General features: G+C 41.1%; 1 protein-coding gene across 1 annotated transcript in view; it reads right to left on the reverse strand.

Moving 5' to 3' along the window:
• DOP1B (DOP1 leucine zipper like protein B) overlaps nt 1-24,348 on the reverse strand; it is a 2,336,114-nt gene that overhangs the window by 1,684,740 nt on the left and 627,026 nt on the right. The window contains exons 5-6 of the mRNA XM_044071549.1: nt 6,436-6,625; nt 612-710 (exon numbers count right to left, since the gene is read on the reverse strand). Of these exons, the coding sequence (XP_043927484.1) occupies nt 612-710; nt 6,436-6,625 (289 nt within the window). The remainder of the gene's footprint in view (nt 1-611; nt 711-6,435; nt 6,626-24,348) is intronic.

Genomic DNA, 24,348 nt, shown 5'->3' on the forward strand with positions numbered 1-24,348 from the left:
CAATTAGTCTCCAATGATAATGGTTTCAATGAGATGACATGAGCCTGAACAAAAAGGCAATAACCTTTTTATAGTTTCTGATTAGAAAACAAGTCAAAATAACATGCAAACTACTCTCAATTGGATCATGCAGTCAGGCATCAAAATTGCAATGAACTAAGACAGGGTAAATACTGCTTTGATAGGGCACATGCCAACTTCTGGAGGAGCAGTAAAATGAGACCAATATTCTCCTTATGAGTGTGGGATTACTGTTTGTACAACTGGCTAGCTGACACATAAGATCAGTGACAGAAGTGTTTTCTCCAGAGAAGAATCAGATGTTATACCATTAATCAAGTCAAGTGGCTATCTAGTGCTCCTCGCATTGCTCATGACAATAAAAAATGTATTCATTATTATTACTTGTTCACCAATATCATAAAATAATGGAAACAGGAGCAAAACAAGGGTATAGCTTTGAAAGACTTACTCTTAATACATCACCTTTAAGGCTAGAGAGTGTATAATAAAATACGTACATGTTTAAGCAGTAATACTATAACCTGCACAGTTTATAGAAATTTTATATTTAAGACACATACTTTGTTCACATCACAAGGTTTACTTACCAAGCAGGAGTAAAGTGGAAAAAAGAAAAGAAGAATTTCTAGAATGTTCCTCTGCACAAGAACATTGGTGTCCATAACTGCAGCACACAAAGATTTGATCTGCAAAGAAAATAAATTCCTTTACTACTCATCATTGACAAGTGCAACCACTAACTGATGTTAACACAACACAGCATAAAAGATTTGGAAACTGTCTACAAATATTCAATAAGGAAACAGAGTGCTTCATCTGATGAAAGCCCATTTTCCCAAAGTCACATTTGATGAAGCAACCCTGTCCCAATTGATGAAACTGAGACAATGAACAAGAGAAGGTGGGGGGAACCTTACTCAAAGTCAGGGAACCTTCTTCACAACGGCTTTGTGATCTCAGACTTGTTATATACAAGAGGAGTATGTGTATGGGTAGAAAGTTTCCTAATCAGGGTAGTGTAGAGGGGCTTGCATCATGCAAAAAACAAAGCTATGTACTCACCATAATGTTCCATATGTGCTGTTCATTTTCATTCTTGGCCATTGCAAAAGCCCTTTGCAACCTAAAACGCTCGAGTTTTTCCCTTACCCGTAATGCACCAACTCCAAGTACCTCATATATATATATATATATATATATATATATATATATATGTATATGTATACATATATATATATATATATATATATATATATATATATATATATATATGTGTGCGTGTAAACATATACATATAGACACACACACACATATATATATATATATATATATATACATACATACATACACACACACACACACACACACATATATATATATATATATATATATATATATATATATACACACACATACATACATTTATCCTTTTCTAATATTAAGTAAATATACTGCACACTGTAGGAATTTTAAGAAATGCTGTTTTACATATTAGAGTCAGTATCTACTAATCCAAGAAGAGGTTGCATGAAGGATCTTTTATAATTGAAGTGGCAGCTACATCTTAATGCAGGTGCTGCACCACAGCTGAATAGGGTAATTTTGATTGTGTTTTAAAGTGAACAGCAGCAATATTATAAGGACAATATTTTTATATTTTTGGATAAGTGATGTTTTTTGGATGCCTATATTAGAATTATTTTAATAAATGCTTTAATCTGTGTTTATAAAATGATATCAGTTTGGACATCAAATATTTAAGGAAGTGGATATACTGCAACTGTTATTCTAATGAAGCTTTTGTAATAACTGTGGACGAAAGCACTAAACATTAATAGTTAGACTACACTTGGTGTCTTGGATGAAGCCTTGCGGATTTTTAATTAGTTGCTTGATTTCAGCACCAACTGGTTTGGCTTGATTTACTGTTTCTATCATGGTCAGACAAAGACACACTATTTGCTATAGGTTCATAGGTTCACAAGTGTGTACAAGGCTAATGGCCCTGGAGCCTTTACAAGCCTAGCCCATATGATTACCCTTGCATCGTGTCACCCGACCTTAGTTCCCAGTGCCTCTGTCGAGTAGAGCCACTGGAGTGATCCCTGGGGAGAATTTTCCCATCCACTCATCAAGATTTCTCTTGAAGAGGGCCAGTGAGGTGCTCTGCTTGATATGTATGGGAAGTCTATTCCATAGCATGGGCAGTGTCTGGGTTATGAACCTGTCCCACCAGCATGTTCTGTTGATTATGGTAATGAGGTTGAGGTCTCTGGAGTATGTGGTGCAGAGGGATTGGGATTTCTTTAGATGTAGCATTTCTAACAGAGGTGGGTCAGACATGGCTTTGAAAGTCAAGCAGAGATCACCTCTAAGTAGGCAATATGAGACAGAAAATAGTTGGAGTTTTTTTTTTAGTCTGGCCATATAGGACAAATGTTTAAGGCCTAGGATCCTCTTTGTGAGATACTTTTGTGGCCTCTCCAGTTGCTGCAGGTGTTTAGTGAGGTACATGCCAAATGGGGCATTGTACTCAATGATTGGCCTAATGAGGGAAGAGTGGAGGGAGACAATGACTTCTTTCTTCCTGGATGCAAAACCCTTAGTAATGAGATGTGCCACATAGAAGGACTTTCTGACCACAGTGGCAATGTGACGGTCAAAATAGAGGCTGCTGTCAACCTGTGTTCCCAGATCTCTTTTAACGCCTTCTGTGTTCAGTGGACTACCAGTGATGTGGTAATTCATGGGAACCGGGGTTTTCCCAAAGAGGATGACGACACATTTTTTTGCATTGAGCTTAAGGCCATGGTTCTAACACCAGTCACTGGTCTCAGTGAGGCCTTTCTGTAGGATGTCAACATCACTTGGAGAGTTAATAATATCTCCCAACTTGCAAATGCTGAAAACTTAGTCAGCCAGAGTCCCTTCATGTTGGCCTGGACTTCAGAGAAGTAGATACCAAACAGGAGAGGACCCAAGACCGAACCCTGTGGGACTCCACTCATGACTGGTCGGCAGTCTTACTTGGAGTAAACTACTTTCACACTGTGGGTTCTACCTGTGAGCCAGTTTGCAACCCACCTAGTGATACAGGGGTTGATGCCTAGCTTAGTGAGTTTTTCTACGATTCCTGAGTGGGGAATGGTATTCCAAGACCTTGGCCAGATCAAGGTAGGCTGTATGAACCACCTTGCCTTCATTCACAGCTCTGGTGACTGACTGAAAGAAGTTAACTGAGTTGAGCAGGCATAATCTACCCTTAACAAAACCAAACTGTGTGGGATCCAGAGTTAGGAGATTCCCTATATCCTTGTTTATTAAGTCCATGATGATGTGTACCACAGCTTTGCATATCAGACTCGTTAGGCTAATGAGGCGATAGTTTCCAGGGTCTGTAGTCGCTCCTCCTTTGTGGAGAGGGATGACTGTAACAGTGCACCATTCGGCAGGGTCAAAGCCTGAGGTGAGGCTGTGATTGAACAGGGCACACAGGTGAGGTTCCAGTTCACTCTGCAGTTCATGTAGAACACAGCTAGGGATATTGTTGGGTCCCACAGAAGCTATATTCTTGGCATTGGGCAGTGCTGATTAAACCTGTGCAGCAGTACTAATTGGTGCCTGAGAGCCAACTGGTACTGTGACTGGTCCTTTGGGGGGGAGAAGAGGGGTAAAGTTGGCATTGAATCTGTCTGCCAGTATATTGCCAATATCTGTTGGCTTGGTATAGGAGGTACCATTGTACAGTAGCTCAGAGCAAATCTGGGTATTGCCGTGGAGATTCTTTACATAAGTACAGAAGGCCTTGTGGTTGTCTTTACTATCTGCTGCAATTCTGTTTTCATAGCTAGCTTTAGAGGATTTGACGAGGGTCTCAACTTTTTGTTGAGGCTGATAAGGAAGTTTTTCCATTCTTGGGACTTCACCTTATTCCACATCAGTTTTCTCCTTCTGTTGTGAAGTTTGTTTATGGCAGGGGACTACCAGAGTGGCTTCCTTGTTTTTGGAGGAGAGTGTCTTAGTTCTATTGGGTATGGCGAGATCCCTGTATTTGTGTACATGTTCGTACAGTGCATTGGTGTATGGTTCGGCGGTCATGCAACTATTTTCCATTTACAAAGGTGGCGTGAAGTTAGCCACCTCTATTTTTAGAAGCCCAAAATGAGCTTTGAAGAAGCTTTTCATGATGGTTACCTTTGCGGGGGGTGGGGTGGGTGGGTGGGTGGGTGAGATGTGGATTTCCAAGGTGAGTAACTTGTGGTCGGATCTAACCAGGGAGGCGTTGACTATAGGTGTAGAGCAATGGTCGCCCATGTTAGTAATGACCAGGTCAAGGATGTTGCCACCTCTAGTGGGGGTAAGAACGAGCTGGTCCAGGGCATTGGAATTAATAAATTCCAGGAAACGCCGGGAAAGTGTATTGGTACATGAGTAGTTTTCCCAGTTAATGGAGAGGTAGTTGAAGTTGCCAAGTATGAGAGTGTTAGGTTGCACCCTAATATTCTCCAGAGTGCTTAGGAACATGGAGTGTGCGTCTTGGGACATGGTTGGGGTCCTATAGCAGGCTATGACCTGAATCGCTGTCCTACCCAAAGTTAGCTGCACCTGAAGTATCTCAGCTGTGTTATGTTGGGCAACAATCTGGAGGTGTGCGCATCCTTTATGAATATGAAAACACCACTGCCTTTGGAGCTTCAGTTCAAGTTCTAGGGTGGAAAGGTGTGGAATGAGTATAGCTTGGTAGTGCAGGGTTGCTTTCTGCTGCCTTGAACCAGGTCTCTGTTACGGCACAAATGTCGATGTTCTCCATTTTAAGGAGTGCTTTGAGCAAGTGCATTTTGAGATATTGACTTCTAGCTTTGAGCAGCATGGCCCTCAGACTGCATTTGTTTGTAGCTGTTATGGTGGTAATTTGGTCTTTGGAACACCGCCTAAAAAAGGCACTATAGGGGTGGCAAGAGCATTGGACAGTATCCAGAAGCCCAGGGGTGACAGATGCAGGCCATCTCTGGCAAAGCATCGAGGTATGTCAATCATGTCATCCCAGGCAGACAGATATTAGAATGACACAAAAAACTTAGCCAATTGTTGAAATCAATCATTTTCTGCTTGTACTGTGGTATCATTCTGGGTGATTGTAGAATGCTGCTCAGGGCTAGGTCATACCCACTTGGGTTACATAATCCGAGAGCTCCTCCATGTCTCTTTTCATGTAGTCCAGGGAGGTATGTCACAGGTCATTCACACCCACATGTACAATGACAGAGTCATATGTGTACCTGTTGTTGAGGGACCTGAGTGCATGCATTATATGGTGGATCTTGGCACCTGACAGGCAGCTGACTGTTACTTTCTCCTTATTCAACCTGAGTGGGTTCATCAGTGTACCTCACTATCGAGTTACCTAAGACTTGTGTGTTGGGCATGCTGTTTTGCCTTAGGGGATTTGGTTGAGTGGCACACTGTTTAGGAGAATTATGTGTCTAGTGATTAGTGTTGTGTTGTGGTGGTCAAGTGTGTTTCTGCCTTGGAGGTCTCTGCTGTTTGGGTAGATTTTTATTGAGAGCCTCTGCAAAGGTGGGTGTATGGTTTGTGTTTTTATGTGAAGGCAGTGCTGGTGTGTGTTCTGGAGGGCTATGTGTTTCATGTGGTGTGGTCCAAGTGTTGACCTTCCCCTCTTGACCAGCTATTCTGGTCTTGGCTGGAGAGTGCGTGGCTTCCAAATTGGATATATAAGTGCATCTCTCGCAAGTCTGAATGTTGGGAGGTAAGAGGAGAGGGTTGTCAGTGTACATGAGGCAGTTGCTACATTGCCTCAGGATGCCCAAGTTCACTAGGTTAATAGGAGAAAGCACAGGGAACTGACCTTTAGACATGCTTTGAGGGGTGGGCATTAATAATAAGCACTGGAGCTGTTTTCTTGTAGAACGTTTAGTGCTGGTAGCACTTTTGTGTGCTACAATAATTGCTACATGAAGTCTGGTAAAGTGCTAGACTAATAAGCTAGTAAAAGTGCAGGAAAGGAGAGAACTAGCAGATCAAAGGGAAAAATTGAAGCGCAGACGGCACCGCTCAGAGGCTTACAAACAGTCCTGGATACAGCAAATCTGTATCTGGACTAGACTAGTTACAGGAAAGGCAGGAAACCAGAGCAAACGCGGGTTAAAATACATCTTGATACAAACATCCACACACACTTATACCAAACACTGACATGATTATTTTTAATATAGTTAATCTTTTACGGTAAACTTTGTTCAATAACCCCCTCCTAAGAAAAAAAACAAAACAAGTCTATTTGCAGACACAACAGGGTCTAACCGCTGCTCATTGAATCCATACAGCAAAACAGTCCAATAAAATTACAATGCCTGTTGTATCACAAATATATGAAAAAATAAGATAACTTACTGAGAGTTTGGTATCATTTCCAAGCATTTGCTTCTGTGCCTTTCCTGGCAAGTCTTTGCTTATATGGTTAACGACAAAAAGGGATGCAGGAAGTCTTACAGATGGGCTGACTAAAACACTGCCCCAAAGGGCACCGTACATTACCTCCTGCCCTACTACCAGTGCAAGCTTTTGAAGGAGCACATCAGTTCTGCAACAAAAACAAGACAGAAATGACATTTTTAAAATTGGTGTGAAGGATGCAGAAACTTAGCTAGCAGAAGAATGCAGAACAAACCAAAATACAGCCACCAAAACATCAAATATTTTTAGTATTGTTACTGCCAGACACTAAATACTGTCACCTTAGATTGCTTAAAATCTTCAACTAATGTCCAAGTATAAAACAATTTTAAAACTTTAGAAATAGTTATGAACCTTTTCTTACACAAAGGAATCATGAAGTAATACACTGTTTAACATTTTAACCTATATATACTATCAGTGGCAATCAATTTATCCTATTATACTCAGACTCCTAATGAGTTGCAATTTGTTACTTAATGAACTACAGACAGAACAAAAGAAAAACCTGACCCAAACACATATTATGGTATGCAAAACTAGGGACGACCATCCCCCCAGAAGAAAAAAGGAGATGTTTATATTCTTGTAGTCAAGTTCCAATAAACTTCTTACTGCCAGAATTAAATATAACATCAGATATGTCCAATATCTTCTTGAGTACAGCTGCAGCCAGATAACAAAAAAGCATGAAGTCTGGTATGGAATTATAAGAACACTCCTAAACACTGATTGTTTTCATTCAATGTTTAGGGTGTGATAGCTTAAAAGAAAAAGTGAATAAGAGAAACACAAATGCAAGATTAATTAATGAACTGGATTTATCACAGTATATGACAAAATGTGAAATTAATTAACATATGACTAAATGAGAGATTAAAAAATAGTTAAGTGAAATTATCACAGCATATGACTGATGAGATAATGACTGCTGAAAAATCACTACAAAAGAGCCTCCTATCACCTGTACTATACTATGCTTCAGTGTTCTTTTGCTCACTGAAGCATGTATGTACACAGGTTCATAGGTAGGTACTAGGCTATCTGCCCAAGGGCATTTATAAGCCTAGCCAGAGTTTGTCGGCCTTTGTCGCCCGATTGATTAATTAGCTGAGCCTCTGTCAAGCAGAGCCAATAAAGTGATCCCAGCAGTGTATTTTCTATTACCCATCCACTTGTCAAGGTTTCTCTTGAAGAGTGTTAGTGAGGGGCTCTGCCTAATGTAGTTAGGAATTTTGTTCCAAAGCATGGGGAGTCTCTGTGACAGGAATCTATCCCTCCAGCATGTTCTATTTATTGTTGTGGCAAGGTTTCGCTCACTAGAGCGCATGGCTCACAGTGACTTGGATTTCTTTAATAAATAATAGGCTTGATTTTTTCTGGTAAAAGAAAAAAGAAAACATTATGTATTTACCATAATGACAGATCTCTCCAGGAGTAATTCAGTAACCTGTAGGACTAAGGTCACAGACAACACGACCACTTGGCATTCCAAAACTTCCCAGGCTGCTTTATACCCCCCTCCAATCCCATAAGTGTTGCAAAGCTCCCCTCTTCCAGATTCTGAGGAAGCTATGTTAAAAGAGAAAACACAAAGACCTATAACATACCAAAATCATCCTGGCCAATGTAGGAGACAGTGGGCCATGTCATTCTGCAGGATGGTGGAACTGCTCCACCTCTATCAACACATTTCAAATCCTGTGGTGAAAAGCAGCTGTTATAAATCCAAACTGCATTTTCTGTGAAAATCTTATAAGCAGTAAACACCAAGGAAGAACAAGAAAATCCTATATGAAATGAACCCCAAATTCTGTATCCCAATAACCTCTCCATGGAGTTAAATACTCCTAGCCTGAACAGCATTCACTGCCCAAGCCGGCCACCTAACAAATAAGAGTCAACTTTTTCGCATACCTTGTTAGAAAATTATTTATATAGTCATCTCATGAGATATTATAAACTCATATAAAGTTAAAATGAACCTTCTTCTTCTTTCTGCTGCTCCCGTTAGGGGTTGCCACAGCGAATCAACTGTTTCCATTTCTTCCTGTCCTCTGCATCTTGCTCTGCCACACCAACCACCTGCATGCTCTCACTCACCACATCCATAAACCTTATCTTAGGCCTTCCTCTTTTCCTGTTACCTGGCAGCTTCATCCTTAGCATCTTTTTCCCAATATACTCTGCATCCCTCCTCAGCACATGTCCTAACCAATGTAATCTTGCCTCTCTGGCTTTGTCTCCTAACCTTCCAACCTGGGCTGACCCTCTAATATACTTATTCCTAATCCTGCCCATCCTCGTCATACCCAGTGCAAATCTTAACATCTTCAACTCTGCCACGTCAAGCTCTGACTCCTGCCTTTTTGTCAATGCCACTGTCTCCAACCCATATAACATAGCTGGTCTCACTACCCTCTTGTAGACCTTCCCTTTCACTCTTACTGGTACTCGTCTGTCACAAATCACTCCTGACACTCTTCTCCATCCTGCCTGTACTCTCTTCTTCACCTCTCTTCCACACTCACCACTACTCTGAACTGTTGATCCCAAGTAATTAAACTCATCCACCTTTACCAACTCTACTCCCTGCATCCTCACCATTCCTCTACCCTCCCTCGCATTTACACACATATTCTGTTTTAGCCCTGCTGACCTTCATTCCTCTTCTCTCTAGAGCATATCTCCACCTCTCCATGGTCTCCTCCGCCTGTTCCCTACTCTCACTACAGATCACAATGTCATCTGCAAACATCATAGTCCATGGGGACTCCTGTATGATCTCGTATGTCAACCTGTCCATCACCATAGCAAATAAGAAAGGGCTCAGAGCTGATCCTTGATGTAATCCCACCTCCACCTTAAATGCATCCGTCACTCCCACCGCAGACCTGACCGCTGTCACACTACCCTTGTACATATCCTGTACCACTCTTACATACTTCTCTGGCACTCCCAACTTCCTCATACAATACCACAACTCCTCTCTAGGCACCCTGTCATATGCTTTCTCTAAGTCCACAAAGACACAATGCAACTCCTTCTGACCTTCTCTGTACTTCTCCATCAGCACTCTCAGAGCAAGCATCGCATCTGTAGTGCTCTTTCCTGGCATGAAACCATACTGCTGATCACTAATCATCACCTCCCTTCTTAACCTAGCTTCCACTACTCTTTCCCATAACTTCATGCTGTGACTAATCAGTTTAATCCCTCTGTAGTTAATATAGCTCTGCACATCACCCTTATTCTTAAATATCGGCACCAAAACACTTTTTCTCCATTCCTCAGGCATCCTCTCACTTTCCAAGATTTCATTAAACAATCTAGTTAAAAACTCCACTGCCATTTCACATAAACACCTCCATGCTTCCACAGGCATGTCATCTGCACCAACAGCTTTTCCATTCTTCGTCCTCTTCATAGCTATCCTTACCTCCTCCTTGCTAATCCACTGCACCTCATGATTCACTATCCACACATCATCCAACCTTTTCTCCCTCTCATTCTCTTCATTCATCAGCCCCTCAAAGTACTCTTTCCATCTGCTCAACACACTCTCCTCGCTTGTGAGCACATTTCCCTCATTATCTTTTATCACCCTAACCTGCTGTACATCTTTACTAGCTCGGCTAGTAAAGCTAAAATGAACCATTCAAGGAAATTTCCTAATTTTTGAAAAGGAATGTTAATCATAAGTTAGAAATTATGTAAGATTTTGTACTTACATTACTATATAATTGTGCAGTAAGATGCATTTGTATAAATGAGAAATTGAGAAATATGTTGCATTACTTAGGATCATAGGAGGTTACTAGGCTAATGGCTCTGGGGCCCATACAAGCAGAGCCAAGAGTTTATCCCCAAAAAAAGAAATCTCAGTCAGTGCCTGTCACCCCGGTCAATGAGGGACACAGGTGGAACCCCTGGGACAAATTTGTGGTTGCCCATCCACTCATCAAGACTGCACTTGAAGAGGATCAGCAATGTACTTTGCCGTGTATGGGGAGTCTATTCCAGAGGTGGGGCAGCCTCTGGAAGAAAAACCTGTCTCTTCAGCAGGTTTTGTTAATGTCACATATTAGATTTAAGCCTTTTGATCGGGTACTATGCGAGGAGTTAGACTTATGGATATGTAGCATCTCTAGTAGAGCAGGGTCTGAGATTGCCTTGTAGGCGAGACACAGATCTCATCTGAGCAATCTGTATGATGCAGAGTAGAGTGATAGTGATTTGAGCTTGTCTACACAGGATAGGTGTTGGAGGACATGGATTCTCTTTGTGAGGTATTTCTGTGGCCTTTCCAGTTGGTGCAGGTGTTTCGAGAGGTACATACCAAAAGGGGAGTTGTACTCAATTATTGGCCTAATGAGGGAGAAGTAGAGAGAAGTAATAACCTTCTTTGTTCTGGATGCAATCCCTTTACTTATGAGATGAACCAAGTAAAAAGGTCTTCTGACCACTGCCGTTACATGATGGTTAAATGTGAGATTGTTGTCAATTTGTGTACCCAGGTCTCTCACCACAGGTTGTGGGCTTAGGGGTTGCCACTAATGTGGTAATCAGGAGGAGTCATGCTTTTGCTAAATGGTATTATAATACATTTTTGTTGCATTTAAGTTAAGGCCATGACTTTGGCACCAGTCATTTGTTGCTGTGAGACCCACTTGAAGTATGTTAACATCATTTGCGGAGTCGATGACAGCACCCAACTTACAGTGGTCCGCAAACTTGGTCAGCCACAGGCCTTTTCTCTTTGCCTGGTAATCTGAGAAGTAGATGCCAAACAATAGGGGTCTCAGGACAGATCCCCAGGGGACACCACTAGTGACAGGTCTGCTACTGGAGGTAGTGGCATCTATTTGGACCTTGTGGGTCCTATCAGTGATCCAGTGGGTCACCCACCTGATGAGATAGGAATTTATGATAAGTTCTGTTAGCTTTTCAATAACGCCTGAGTGGGGGATTGTGTCAAAGACTTAGGCCAAGTCAAGGTAAGCTGTGTGTACTGACTTTCCCTCATCCAGTGCCTTAGTGGCAGTCTCAAAAATGTCAACTAGGTTCAATAGGCAAGATATGCCTTTGACGAATCCCAACTGGGTGTGGTCAAGTGCTTGGAAATTCCCTATGTCCTTGTTTATAAGGTCCATAATAATATGCTCCATGGCCTTACAGATCAGACTTGTCAAGCTTATGGGGCGATAGTTTCCAGGGACAGTAGTGGCACCACCTTTGTGCAAAGGGATGGCAATGGCAGTTCTCCACTCTGCTGGAATGAAGCCTATACTTAGGCTATGGTTGAACAGAGTGCTCAATGGCGAGGCTAGTTCTTGATTGAGATGTTGCAGAATACAGCCTGGGATACTATCAGGTCCCATGGAAGCTGTGTTCTTTGCCTTGGATAGGGCCTTTAACACTTGATCTACAGAGATGTGAGGTGTGGGGCAAGTATCAGGGATGCTGACAGAGCCTTTGGGGGGGGGTGAAGTTTGCATTGAACCTATCTGCTAGCAGGTTGGCTAAGCCAACATATTGTACTTATTTTACTGCCTGCACTTTAACAAAGTCGTTTTTTTGTTTAAATTACCTGTTTAACTGTTGTAGACTACACACTCAAGTGTGATAGCCATTTCTGTGCATTTCAAGTTTTTTTTTGATTGTATATGCTTTATTTTCTGAAAAAAACAAAAAAAAAATACTTGTTTTCCCGCCTTTCTAAGCTAGTTTAGTCCAGTTTTCAGGTTAATGCTGAATTCAGGGCTGTGTTACAAGTCTCTGTGTTTGCCCATACCTTACTTGGATAGAAGGAAATTTCTCTGTTCACTGTGCGACAGGGAGCTTTGAGCAGCCTATCTGTCCCCGAAGAAGTGGTTTCAGCCCAGAAATTAGTAGTTTATTGGCCATTTTGGGCTAATTTCTCTCTCTTTCATTTCCCTGCTATAAAACCCGCATTTGCGCAGTTTTGCACACCAGGCAGCGCCAGTTAGCTAGGGTATAACTATTCCTGGCTCCACAAAGTCTACTCTTCAATTTTTCCCTTGGAACTAGATAAACTTTCAACTTAAGCACTCAAATCATGCACTTCTCATCACGGCACTTGCCCAAAACACATAGCAAGCACTAATAAACCTTAGCACTAGACCCCCCCATAATGTAGAGAAGGACAAGGCACTCTATTCGACCTTACCAGCCAATCAGTAAAACAGTTCACTGTACCTATCCAGGCATGTCCAAAGGACAGTTTCAGATGTACTCTCCAGTCCAACTGGTGAATCTGGGCATTTTGAGGCAATGTTACAATTGCCTCATGTACACAGACAACCCTCTCATCCTTCCATCAAACACTAATACATGTGAGAGATGCAATTATACAGCCAAACTGAAGGCTAAGCTCTCTCAACCCAAGACTGGACCAAACAGTCAAGAGGAGAAGGGAATTACTTGCATCACACCACCAGTCTCACATAGACCTATGAAACCAGCACTGGCAGAAAACACACAAATACACAAAAACATACTCGGAGGCTCTAAATAAAAATCTGCAAAAGCAACAGAGACCTCCAAAGCAGCTATCCAAGCAACCTCCACCCACCCCAACACAAACCATGAAGCACATACTTCACAAAACCAGTGTGCCACACAATCACAGTCCTTAAGGCAAAATAACATACCCAGCACACTAGTAATAGGTGGTGACTCTATAGTCAGGCACACTGACGTCCCACTCACCAGGCTGAACAAGGAGAAGGTTACTGTTAGTTGCCTGTCGGGTGCCAGGATCTGTCACATAACACAAGCACTCGGGTCACTCCAGAACAAGTACAAATATGACTCTGTCATTGTCCGTGTTGGTGTGAATGACCTGAGCCGTACCTCCCTGGACTACATGAAAAGAGACATTGAGAAGCTCTCTGATCACATAGCCCTGGCCGGTATGACCCCGACCCTGAGCAGCATCCTGCCCTCACCAAGAATGATACCACGATATAGAGAAAAAATGATCAATTTCAACAATTGGCTAAGATTCTGGTGTCATTCAAAGGGGATCCAGTGTCTGTCAGCCAGGGATGACATGCTCGACAAACCAAGCTGCTTTGCTAGAGACAGCTTGCACCTGTCACCCTTAGGCTTTCGAATACTGGCCAAGGCTCTTGCCACCCCCATAGTGCCTTTTTTAGGCAAAGCTCAAAAGACAAACCCACCACCGTAAATAGCATAAGTAACAAAAAACTGAGGGTAATGCTGCTCAATGCCAGAAGTCTAAACCTTAAAATGCACGCAGTCGAGGCACTCCACAGTATGGAGAAAATCGATATATGTGCAGTAACAGAAACCTGGTTTAAGGTTCCAGAGAGCACCCCAGTACTACCAGGCTACAACTCATACCATACATTTCGGCCACAAAACCCGGACCAAAATACAAAAGGCGGGGGAGTATCCATATTCATCAAGGATACCCACACCTCCAGGTTAGTGGCACAGCATGATAATTCAGAGATCACCTACGTGCAACTAACAACGGGCAAAACTGCTATTCAAATTACAGCTTGCTACATATCACCCACCATGTCCTAGGACCCCCACTCCACATTCCTGGAAACATAAAGGTCCTACCAAACACCCTGATATTGGGTGATTTCAATTACCCAAACATTAACTGGGAGAACTACTAAAGTACGAACTCCCTTACCCAACATTTCCTAGAATTTAAAAACTCAAATGCCCTGGATCAACTGGTCAACACCCCACCGGAGGTGACAACATATTGGAACTGGTCATCACCAACATGGGCGACCGGCGCTCCACACTGGAGGTCAACCCCTTGCTGGTTAGATCTGACCATAAACTAATCACTCTGGATATCCACATTCCGCCTCCACTCCCGGTCAAAGAAACCACCGTGAAAAACTTTTCAAAAGCAAACTTCACGTTACTTAAGACCAAGGTGGGCAGTTTCAAAGCCCTCATGCTAAAGGATAATGCTGTCCAAGCTGCAAAATCCTTTACTAATGCACTCTATGGGCACCTATAAAAATGCATGGATCGTGCTATCCCAAACAAAACCAAGACCCACTCCTCCAAAAAAAGGAAACAGTCTGGTGGATCCCTGCCATAAACAAGCTATACAATAGAAGGAGGAAACTAGTACAGAAAAGAGTAAAATCCCAAGAAGGGAAGACATCCCTGATCAGTATCAGCAAGAAACTACATTCCCTCATAAAATCATCCAAGGCTAGCTTCGAAAGAAAAATTGCCATGGACTCCAAAGATAACCACAAGGCATTCTTTATCTATGTCAAGAATCTAAGTGGCAATTCTCAGTTGGTGCAGAATGGCACAAAATACACTGAACCGACCAATATAGCCAACATCCTGGCAGACAGGTTCAGTGGAAACTTCACCCCCCTCTCACCCCCAAAAGGGCCCATAACTATTCCAGAAGAATGCAGCGCCCCTGAAATCACAGACACTCAGGTTAAAACAGCCCCCTCCAAAGCCAAAAACACAGCATCAATGGGACTGGACAGTGTCCCAGGCTGCGCCCTACACGAGCTTAAAGATGAACTAACCCCTCACCTAAACACACTTTAGTTTAAACTCAGCCTCTCCACAGGCTACGTGCCCACAGAGTGGCGCACAGCAATGGTTATTCCACTCCACAAAGGTGGAGCCACAACGGACCCCGGGAACTATCGCCCTATAAGCCTGACTAGCTTGGTCTGCAAAGCTATGGAGTGCATCATTATGGATCTCATTAACAGAGACATTGGAAACCTCCAAACACTGGACCCTACCCAGTTCGGCTTTGTTAACGGCAGATCATGCCTCCTAAACCTGGTGGACTTCTTTGAGACAGTTACCAAGGCTACAGACAAGGAAAAGGTGGTCCACACAGCCTACCTAGACCTTGCAAAGACCTTCGACACCATTCCCCACTCAGGTATTATAGACAAGCTCACTAGCCTGAACATAAACCCCTAAGTCATGAGATGGGCTGCCAACTGGCTCATGGACAGAACCCACATGGCAAGAGTTGCAAGAGCTAGGTCGAACTCTAAACCGGTTACAAGTGGCGTTCCCCAGGGCTCAGTCCTAGGACCCCTCCTGTTCAGCATATACTTCTCAGAGATACAGGCAAGCACAGGACGACTATGGCTGACCAAGTTCGCAGACGACTGCAAACTAGGGGCTATAACTGACTCTCCAGTTGACACAGACATCCTCCAAAAGGGTCTCACTGAGACAGCTACCTGGTGTCAAAAATCATGGCCTCAAGCTAAATGCCAATAAGTGCATAGTCATCCCCTTTGGAAAAAACAAAGTACCCACAAACTATCACATAGGTGGTAGCCCCCTAAATATGCAAGACGTAATAAGGGATCTGGGGACCCAAGTAGACAGTAACCTCTCCTTTGATAATCACATTGCCAAAGTGGTTAGAAAATCCTTCTATGTGGCCCACCTAATCACAAAAGGGTTTGCATCCAGATCGAAAGAGGTCATTGGGACCCTCTACGCATCACTCATCAGACCCATCATAGAGTACAATGCCCCATTTGGTATGTACCTTACAAGACACCTGCAACAACTGGAAAGACCACAGATGTTCCTCACCAAGAGGATCACTGGCCTCAAGCAGATGCCCTATGCAGCTCGACTGAAGAAACTCCAGCTGTACTCGGTTGCATACCGCCTACTCAGAAGTGATCTCTGCCTGACATACAAGGCCATGTCCAACCCAGAAGTGATGGACATGTTCCACCTAAAGAAAACCATATCCTCTCGAGCCACACACTCCAAGGTTCTAAACCTCACCACAACAATAAATAGGAAGTGCTGGAGGGATAGATTCCTGTCCCAGAGACTTCCCATGCTCTGGAACAAGATTCCAATCTACATTAGGCAGAGCTCTTCGCTAACCCTCTTCAAGAGAAACCTTGACGAGTGGATGGGAAACAGAAAGTTTACCCCAGGGATCACTTCAATGGCTCTGCTGGACAGAGGCACAGGGAACTAATCTAAGGGGGCAGCCAAAGCCAACACATTCCGACTAGGCTTATAAATGCCTTCGGGCAGATAGCCTAGTACCTACCTATGAACAGGATTAGTGTAAGTGGTACCGTTAAGAACTAATTTGGAACAAACCTGGGCTTTGCCATGGAGGTTTCTGATGTAACTGAAAAAGGCTTTGTGGTTAGCCTTTGTTTCGGAGGCTAGTTTTGATTCATAATTGGCTTTGGAGATTTTCATGAGTGATTTAATTTGTTTGTTGACGCTAAGAAGGGAGTTTTTCCAATTGGGACTTTGTGCCTTTTTACCCTTGGACAGCAGTTTCTTCCTTTTGTTGTAAAGCCCATTGATAGAGGATGTCCACCACATAGGTTTGCGTTTTCTTCAGGAGCAGGTTTTAGTTCTGTTGGGTATGGCTGAGTCCATGCAGTTGTACAGGTGCTTGTATACTGCACTGGCATACTGTTCAGCATATTTGTCTGCACCTCTGAGGGGGGCGTTATTGTGAAGCTACTGATACACTCCCTTAGAAGGTCTGTAGTCAGAATAATCATTATTCTGAAGAAGTCTGATGTTATAGACAGACAAAAGCGCTAAATAAAGACTGTTTTGTTGGCACTACTGAGACTGGTTTGTTCACCACCTGGCCTGTGTTTGTGGAACCTCCAGGAATATCTTCTGTTTGTGATATGCTTGGTGTTGTGTGTGAAATGTCCGAGTGTCTTTTGGAGGTCTCTGCTGTTTAGGTAAGTTTTTATTGAGGACCTCTGTATATGCGAGTGTGTCCGCTGTGCTTGGCTATGTGATGTGGGTGGTGTAGTGTTTGTGCTGGTCGTCTCCTTTTTGTCAGGGGTACTGACTAAGGTACGAGAGTGCATGGATTTCAGTTTACTGATATAGATGCATTTCTCACAAGTAGAAGAATTATGTGCTAGGAGAAGAGGGTCGTCGGTGAACATGAGGCAGTTGCTACACTGTCTCAGTATGCCCATGTCAACCAGGCTGGCAGGAGAAACTGATGGGAATTGTCCTGACACAGTGTTCTGAAACATGGATGGACTTGGAGAGAGAGTATTTTGATAAGGGTTTGTCCACAATAGTGTAGACCACAAAAACCTTCTTAAATGGAAAATAATTGGCCTGAAGCCCAAGTGCTAAAACCAAAACTAAGAGGGTTAGACTAACAGACAAATTTAATCAGGCTACTAACAAGCAGTAATAAATACAGCAGAATAAAACAACGTCAACACTTAAGAGTAAGGAGGAAGAACACAATAAATAAACAAATGAAATAAAAGTGTAAAAAAATTTATTTTTGGTGAGGGAAATAACAGAAGATAATTCAAGATTAAGAAACTAAGGGGGATGTCTTCCCAAATACTCTCTCTGTACACAGCAGAATGAGCTGATGAGATGGGACTGGAAGGAGTGTTCAAAATCAAAGAAGCAAGGGGGTAGTCCTACCCAAATGAACACCCTGTACTCAGTACAGTAAGCAAATGGGATGGACTGTGAGGAGTGTCCAAAATCAAATTTACAGCAGGGGCGGGCAATTCCAAAGCCACCAAATTTAAGAACACACTAACATTAGGGTGGGAGAGTAGGGAAAACAAAATGCAAACACCAGAAAAAACAATCTCAAGCAAATCAAAAAATAAAAACAAAATGCACACACTGGGAAAAGCAATCTCAAGCAAATAAAAAAAATAAAAACAAAATGCAGACACCGAGAAAAGCAGTCTCAAGCAAATCAATAAATGCAGCACAGTTTTGTTAACTAAAACAAAATGCAGACACCGAGAAAAACAATAACAAGGTTAAATATAATGCGGGACCAAATATAAGGTAAATGTTACCATTTCCACAACAAAAAACAATCGATGGCTAATTAGAATATCTTCAGTATGCATTAGATAATAAAATAATTAAATTAAATGAATGAAGAATATAAGAAGCAAAACAGGTTAACCAATACCACTTTTAACTAATTATATGAAAATATAAAGGTTAAATTACTTTCATATTGCATTTTTTGCAACTATAAGTGCTTTAAAGAACTTTTCTTTTTGAATGTGTATGCAGTTGTCGAATCCTGTATAGATGATGTCCTTCTTGTACACCAAACAAGAAATTTAAACAAACTGCAAATAAATGCCTGGCATGTGACAATCAAACATATATGCTGACACATGAGAAAAATATCAGTAACATCAATATTCAAAAAAAAAACTGTTTCTTATCAATGAAATTCTAAAGTAACTGAGAATAAAAATATAAATAAAGGAATATAAGGGGCTACCCTCTTTATTTACACATGTGCATAAAAAGTGGGCCCTGGTCTGAATGCTGGATAAGTTCACTGTATAATAACAGCTGCTAACTACATTATTAATTATGGCTCCAAGTACAACAACACTATATGGAGCAGCAGTCTGTAAATGTTATTTAGCCACTGAAAATGCTACTGTCTGTATGAGTTAAGCATTTTTACTGTAATATCCCATTCAAGCTGCTGCTGCTATAATGTCTCTGAAAGTAGAACGCTTTGTTGCAGCTGTATAAAATCCATAAACAATGCAATCCATAACTAATAAGGTCTAATTCCATTTAAAACAAATGCAAAGGCATCCAATCAATCATAGCACATAACAGCCGAGAAAGCAAGGAGTTGTGTCACTCAGGTGAAGAGAAGTTCAAGTATGCAGTTTTCCAGCAGGTAATTCAGTACGCTCATGCCACCGGAGAAAACTACAAGCTGGAAAGAGCAAAGAAAGCTTGAGCAAGAGGAAGAAACTGTTGGACCACACAAAAACATCAAAACCAAAAACAGAACACCACATCCATACCAGCAAAACTGACCACAAAGCACCCCATCCTGAAACACCACAGCCCATTCAATGAACTACCTCAATCACACCAAACACTGCCTGACAGAACCACATCCACAAACCCACAAACCAACAAAAGGCAAACCAATCCACCCATAGAAAACCTAGCCAAGAGTGCAAATGACTGCAGATTCAGACATATATACAATCAAGCCACTGAAGCACAACTCAACCACAACATACAAGTGAACACATGCCCCCCAATCCAGACACACATCATAGACTAGGTGCAGATCCAACCAAATACAGCAAATAAAATAATAGACATAAAATGTATATCAGAAGTGATTTAAAAAAAAACAGTATTGATGTGAAAATTACAAAATTGAAATAGAAGTTATGTACTTACCATAGCTTAGTATATGCGCTGTCCAGTTTCATTACGCATCACGAATGGGTCTTCGGATCCATCCTCAGATCTATCTTGACCAATTCCTCTAGACATACGATCTGAGCCTCAAACTCTTCATCATGCCTCACTTCTATTCGAACCCTCAAATCGAGTCTGCTGCCCCTTCCTCAAGATGATTATTCCAAAGGTAGAAGAGATACAGAAAAAGAGACCTACAAGAGTCCAAACTAGGAACCACAGGGTTCACAAATCCTATAGATCATGTTGAGCTGTAAAAACGAAGGAGGAAGGAGGGTGGGATGTGATGCATAATGAAAGTGGACAACACAGATACCAAGTTATGGTAAGTTCATAACTTCTAATCTGATGTTGTCATTTCATTATGCATCACGAATGGGTCAGAGTCCCCAGCTACATAAACCCTAGGAGGACCTCAAGGAAGGATATGCCTGAGCACCATGGAACCAAAGTATGCTCTGTTCCTGGAAATAATGTCCAACCTGTAGTGAGATACAAGCATTAGAACTGTGGACCAAGTAGCTGCAGCACAGATTTCTTCAACTGGAGTTCTAGCAGAAAAAGCAGAAGAGGCCAACACTGATCTGGTGGAGTAGGCTATAACTGGATGGGGAAGTTGCTTGCCTTGCTGAGAATAAACTGTAGAAATATACTCCATAATGTACCCTTAGAGACAGCCTGGCCCAACCGATTTGGTGAAAAGGCAACGAACAACTTCTCTGATTTTCTGTGAGGTCTAGTTCTATGTAGCTAGAAATGTAAATATCTGTGAACATCCAAGGAATGTAATATGTATTCACCTTTACTGGAGTAATAAGGAAAAAATACGGTCTCTGACTTAATCTTTGGTATAAAAGAAGGAGACTCAATCTTTGGTATAAAAGAAGGAGAAACTACAAGAATAAATTCACTTCGCTGCAGACAGGCTCGCAATCATGTCTGTCTGGAATGGCGGAAAATGAGATCTGAGGGTTTGAAGAGGAGTGAGGCATTATGGGAGAGGTAGGAGTTTGAGGCTCAGATCGTATGTCTGAAGGATTTGGCCAAGTGGGATCTGAGGATGGATCCGATCTGATGCATAATGAAATGGACATCAGATTATATGTTACAAATCTAGTTAAGTTATCTTACTTGAATAAGATTAGTCAAGCATTTAAAACAAAATAAGCTATAGAAAGTATTGAAATGAACCAGACTGAGATCTCTATATATACACACACACACACACACACACACATATATATATATATATATATATATATATATATATAAAATAAAGGCATTAAAAAACAACATTACCAACAAAGAGAAATAATTGAAAACATATTTGTTACCTTTTAGAAAGGACTTCCACAGTTCCTATATTATTTCCTGAAATATGTGAATACCAGATATGTATAAAAATATTTTGCCAATAAGAAAGAGAGTAACACATTTTACTACTAAAAAAAACCTGAAAGTTAATGAGTCATTTATCTTTCAGTTTCTTCTTTTTGTAATTTGATTTCCAATTGTTAATTTCTGCAGTTCTCTTTAAAGACCAGCCTGGACCAATCCTTATCTTCTATTTTGTCCAGGATTTTATTGGATCTTATATAAGTCACAGCTGAGTTCAGGTCGCCAAATATTTTAATTCCATCAGCAAGACATATTTTCAATCTGTCAGGAAACAAATGGACCTCCATTTGTTTCTTTTCAAGTTCTTTAATCAATGGCAAAAAAGTGTTTTCTTTTAGAAATAGCAGCTCAGTAATCATTGTCAAAACAGATGATTTTGTCATTTATTTTAATTGGTGACTTAGACCAAGCAGTTTTAAGAACTAGCTCTTTATCTTGGGATGAAAAGAATCTTGCTACTGTTGGTTTAGAGGAAGGATTATTCTTAGATGTAGATGAAGCTAGGGATCTGAGTGCCCTTTCAATTCCATATGATAAAGCCTCAGGAAGGTCTAAGATACTAGGAAACCAAGAGGTCAGGAAATTCAGCATATTATTACCTTCTATGTTGTCTGGAAGTCCAAAGATCTGTATATTATTCCTACGAGACCTTATTGTATTGAGCACTTTCGTCAGGCGTTCGCCACTAGACTTCTTCAGAATACATTAACAAAAGACACAATTCCTGGCCAGTTAAATACAAAATATTCCAATCACATGATGTAATAAAATCATCACATTGGTTAAAACTTCTCTATATGATTTAAAAAACATAAACATCCATATCATGACTGTTTTGACCATTAAATAATTTGTGAACAATGACATCCTGAAATAAACAATAAAAAAACATAGCAAACTTTGCTTAGTGTTTAAACACCACTGACATGGTAAAAACCATGTATATGTGGAAACACAAGCTTGTGTATATCTATGCATATATGCGCATCAACAATGTTACCTACTCCACTAAATGAAACAACTTGCTACATTACAAATTTTATTTTTAAATTTTATTTTAAATTGTAAAAAGAAGTTTTAACCAATGTGATGATTTTATTACATCATGTAATTGGAATATTTTGTATTTAACCAGCCAGGAATTGTGTCTTTTGTTAATGTATTCTGAAGAAGTCTAGTGGCGAACGCCTGACGAAAGTGCTCAATGGCATCTTATGGTCCTCTGTTTTTTATCAGTTTGGATTGGCAGTGTTTGAGTTTTATGGAGCCGAGAGCCATTGGTGATGCTGCAGAGTTAGTTCCCGTACATCAGCTGAATGCTTTGATTGGGAATCTATCAGCGCTTATCGAAGTGCTGGCTATCCAGATGACTGCCTTTGGGAGGAACCTAACTGTTTTACAAAATCAGCCTGGCTGGGCAGGAACTTACTCGCAAGTGACTGCATCTTCTTTAAGTGATTCGATTCCACCGGGGCAGGGCAGTCCTACACTTGTGTCACCAAATTCAAGTGAACCTGTGATGAGTTCAATGGCCACAGGTAGTGGCAACAGTGGGGCCGCTAATGGTGGTGACAGTGGAGTTATTGTTCGTTCTTTTGCTGAATGGATTAATGAAGGAAGAGAATGGGACATTACCAGAAACAACAGCAGGTCCGAAAGGGGTACTATTGATCAACAACTAAAAGATTTTGAAAAAGAGGTCTTGAAGTTTCGGAAACTTCAAGTGGAGAATTCTTACTTGAAAGAATGCCTTCAGAGGCAACAAGTGCCCAAAGGACTTAGGACATGGAAGTATCCTACAGGTACTGTTTCAGGCTCTGAATTGTGCATCGAATTGACTGCTATGTTTAACAGGCATGGATGTGAACTGTTGGATGTTTTGATATGGGACAATGACAAGAAAATGCAAAATTTAAAACCCACAATTGACTGTATTAATGAGGATTTACACAATGACCTGTTATTTCAGACAAAAATCAATGATTATAATGCAGTGTTGGTGAATGTGGATAAAATCATTCTTTCAATAAAAAAAAAAAAAAAATTAAAAAGTTAGATAGAGACAAGGGGGGATATGAACAAGGGAGAGCCTATCCCCTAGTGAATACTAGAGGGCAGATGGAAGGGCTTGGTAGTAATGTTGGGGCGATTTCTAGGACTGATGACGACAATAACAGTGACACTAATGAGCAGATGGCTCCTTTAGATGTATTACTGAGGAGGTCAGAACGCCTCTAAAACCGGAAACGACAACACTACAATCAGGGAGGGATGAGCAGTGGCAGCTTCCAGAATTTCCACAAGCACAGGGGCAGGAATTACAGGGGGAGGGTGAGGGGAATATGCGAACAAATGGTAGATGAAGTGGTGGATCAGACATAACATATTATTCTGAACAAGACCAGAGATTTTAAAATATTTAACTACACTGATCTGAATATTACTGTTGCTTGGGCCGACTTGTTACAAAAGGGGCTCAATTTTGTTCCTAAGAGGAGACCTAGAATTGAGTATTCTTTACTTGATTTGAAACTATTTATTAGAAAACTCAATATGAGGATGCAATTTGAGAACACTATTTTACCTAGTAACATTTCTACATGCAAAAAACTAGTACTTACAATCCCCCTTTATACCCTACTCTACAAGTATTTGAAAGTCTTTGTACTGAACAAATGAGGAGGGTACATCAAAGAAAAATCGATGAAGATGGTAACAATCTATCCAATATAGACATGGAATTATTAACTGAGATAGCCAATAACAAGTCTATTAAGGTTAAGAAACCCGATAAGGGTGGGGGGTTGATTATTATGGATCAAAACAGATGTGTAAAAAAAATGTTTGCACATTTATATACTGAATCGTGTGAAGTTTCACAGAATCAATTAAACATATATAGAAATATAGATATTACTTTACAAGATTTATTGTTAAATGATCAGATTTCTATTGATGAACACACTCTTGATGCAAAAAAATCCCCAGACTCCTACCATTTTTGGTATCCCCAAACTCCATAAATGTTTAAATGACCCCCCCTTTTCGACCCATAGTGGATGCAAAAGCATCCAAAACGTTCAACTTGCCTATGTTTATTGACCACAATTTGAAATATATATTAGAGAAACACACACATGTTCTGAAGAACTCGTGGGATTGTCTCAAAAAAATTCAGAA

The sequence above is a fragment of the Protopterus annectens genome, chromosome 5.part0 (assembly GCF_019279795.1).
Source record: "Protopterus annectens isolate FY-2018-M chromosome 5.part0, PAN1.0, whole genome shotgun sequence".
NCBI classification, from domain to species: Eukaryota; Metazoa; Chordata; order Ceratodontiformes; family Protopteridae; genus Protopterus; species Protopterus annectens.